Source organism: Canariomyces notabilis (assembly GCF_033297395.1).
Source record: "Canariomyces notabilis strain CBS 508.74 unplaced genomic scaffold N656scaffold_54, whole genome shotgun sequence".
NCBI classification, from domain to species: domain Eukaryota; kingdom Fungi; phylum Ascomycota; class Sordariomycetes; order Sordariales; family Chaetomiaceae; genus Canariomyces; species Canariomyces notabilis.
The window spans coordinates 40,800-43,182 of record NW_027041876.1 but is presented as its reverse complement, the minus strand read 5'-3'; the positions used below and the strand labels follow the sequence as shown (position 1 = coordinate 43,182).

General features: G+C 55.9%; 1 protein-coding gene across 1 annotated transcript; it reads left to right on the top strand.

Moving 5' to 3' along the window:
- Positions 1 to 443: 443 nt before the first annotated feature.
- N656DRAFT_803019 (CDC73-domain-containing protein) lies at positions 444 to 1,743 on the top strand (the record flags this gene model as incomplete). Its single annotated transcript, XM_064818315.1, has 2 exons — positions 444 to 1,022; positions 1,081 to 1,743. The coding sequence occupies 2 exons, from the start codon at positions 444 to 446 to the stop codon at positions 1,741 to 1,743; spliced, it is 1,242 nt and encodes a 413-aa protein (XP_064664626.1).
- Positions 1,744 to 2,383: the final 640 nt, after the last annotated feature.

Sequence of the window (2,383 nt, the reverse complement as noted above, 5' to 3'; positions counted from 1 at the left end):
AGCTAGAAGATGGATTCATTTGAAAATAGCTATAACGTAGTCAGTTTTTCAGGAAGGAAGGTCTTGTCTATCGAACTTGCCCTTCGGGTGATATGACTGTGTTGGTTCCGTGAATATTACAGTGGTTCTTTTCCTAATTGAACGTGGGGTTCGCACGGCCAAAGCATCTTGGTACTGAAAAATACTGACAGTGACCATTTTGCACTACCCCCCCAGCGCGCTATGGTTTATACAGTAACGTTAGGTACTTACGTTCGACCTCAGCCTGGAGCAAGTTGAGGCTTCCACTGCAGAAGGCTGGGGCGCTGCAGTGGGTCTACCTCAACACCTTCAGCCTCGCTTGTCAAACTCACGATTTCGCGAAATCAATCGCGGGAACTTTTGCGGATTTCAGCAACCAAATCCATCTCCTCCCACCTCTATACCACCGATAACGGTCAGCCATGGCGTCGACCGACCCCGATCCGCTGTTGATGCTGCGGCAGTCAATTGGCGCGAACAGCAGCATGATCCCAACCACGTCGCCCGACTCGTCTGAGGAAGCGCCGCTCTCCAAAGCAACCCATCTTATCTTCACCCACCCGACCCGGGTCGCAGTGCCTATGGACGTCCCGACGCGGTTTGTGTCCGCTGAAGGCAACGCGGTTGACCTGCGCAGCATCTACTTTGCCTGGTTGCATCACGAATATCCCGTCCCGGAGTACAATACCATTGCTACCAAGTTAAATGAGGAGATGGCAGGGAAATACACCGTACACCAGTTTGCTTTCGTCGAGCGTCTAGAGCTTTTTACTTGGCTAGAGGGTGCCAGTGAAGAAAGCGACTTCATCAAGCCTCTGGCCGGCGATAAGGACGCGACGGCCGCCGGAAGCGCAGCGACGACAGGTGCCGCGCTTAAGGCGGCGCCGGCATCTTCAGCCCGCACAGGGCGAGGCACGCTCGACCCGCGCCTGGCGCAGATATACAACGGAGAGCGCCGCATGGGCGACCGAAATACCGTTCTCAGGGGGATAAAGCCAACGGTGAGCTTGCCCAAAAATATGCAATCCTAATGTCTTCCATACTCTGACCCGATCGCAGGATTTCTCGCACGTCCGTAAGCTCGCTGCGCCCTTCATGACACGCAAACCAGGCGGACCCCCGTTGGCTGGCAGCGTCGGCGTCGGCGCCAGCCCGGCCCTCGCACTTAACCAGAAACCGGCACGGCGGCCAGACCCCATTATCCTCCTCTCACCCTCAGCTTCATCCCTGCTGCGCATGTCCAACGCGAAGGCCTTTCTTGAAGGCGGCCGGTACACGCCGCCTGACCACAACACAGGAGCGTCGATGCTGCACGTCTCGCGCACGCTCAAGGAGATCGACCCGGCGCGTCCCGTGCGCTTCATCCTGGTCGAGGGGCCAGAGCAGTTCAAGCCTGAGTACTGGAACCGCGTGGTTGCCGTGTTTACAACGGGCCAGGCGTGGCAGTTCAAAAACTACCGGTGGAGCAACCCGAACGAGCTCTTTAAGCACGTCTTGGGCGTCTACCTCGGCTGGCGCGGCGAGCAACCGCCTGACTCGGTCCGCTCCTTCGGCCACCGTATCCTCACGTGCTCCGTCGAAAAGTGGCGCGACCCGGGTCAGCCCGGCGCCGAGACCAGCCGCTGGCGCGACCGCGAGGTCGTCGAGTCCATCTGGAAGGCCATCGAGGCCAATATGAGGGCAAAGGGGTGGCGTAAGGATGCGGCGCCTGCTTCGATTTGAGTTCTGAGCCGCGACCGCCGGACGGTGTTGTGTGCGCAAATATTCCGTGCCAGGCTGGGTGGCGGGAACAAGGGCATTGCACTGGATTATTTAATACCTGCATCCGTTAGGCGTTCATGAGGTGTTTGCTAATTCTTTACCCCAAGAATTGCGGTTGGGTTGGGAGTTTTGGGCGGTTGGTTGGTTCGGTGGACTTGAGCAAATAAAGGCTCAATTTGAGCAAATAAGACCTTAATCTGGTGAAAATGGCATCCTAAAATTGTAACTGCTTCCTCTCTTCATCTTCGAAAAGGCTGATATGGTCAAAGGTCGTCATCACATCTAGGTATTGCTCTGCGCAGCGCGGATATGTGGTATGCGTCGATGGCATTGGATTGTACATGTTGGCTCTCCACGTCCTTGTCGAGAGGACACAGATTCGTTACACACATAAGGCAGCCTCCAATGCCTTGTACAAGAGTATACAACTCCAGCTCAAGCAACATAGCACCGTCTCCTCCAGAAGGTGCCAGCCTAGCGGGAACTTTGACTTGAGCGGTCTCCCAGAGACACGGGAAACCAGCAGTAAATCAGTCCCAACACAAAACAACCCCAGCAACAAATATCAACGCTGCTAGTAAGAACCCCTTTGTCTCCTCGG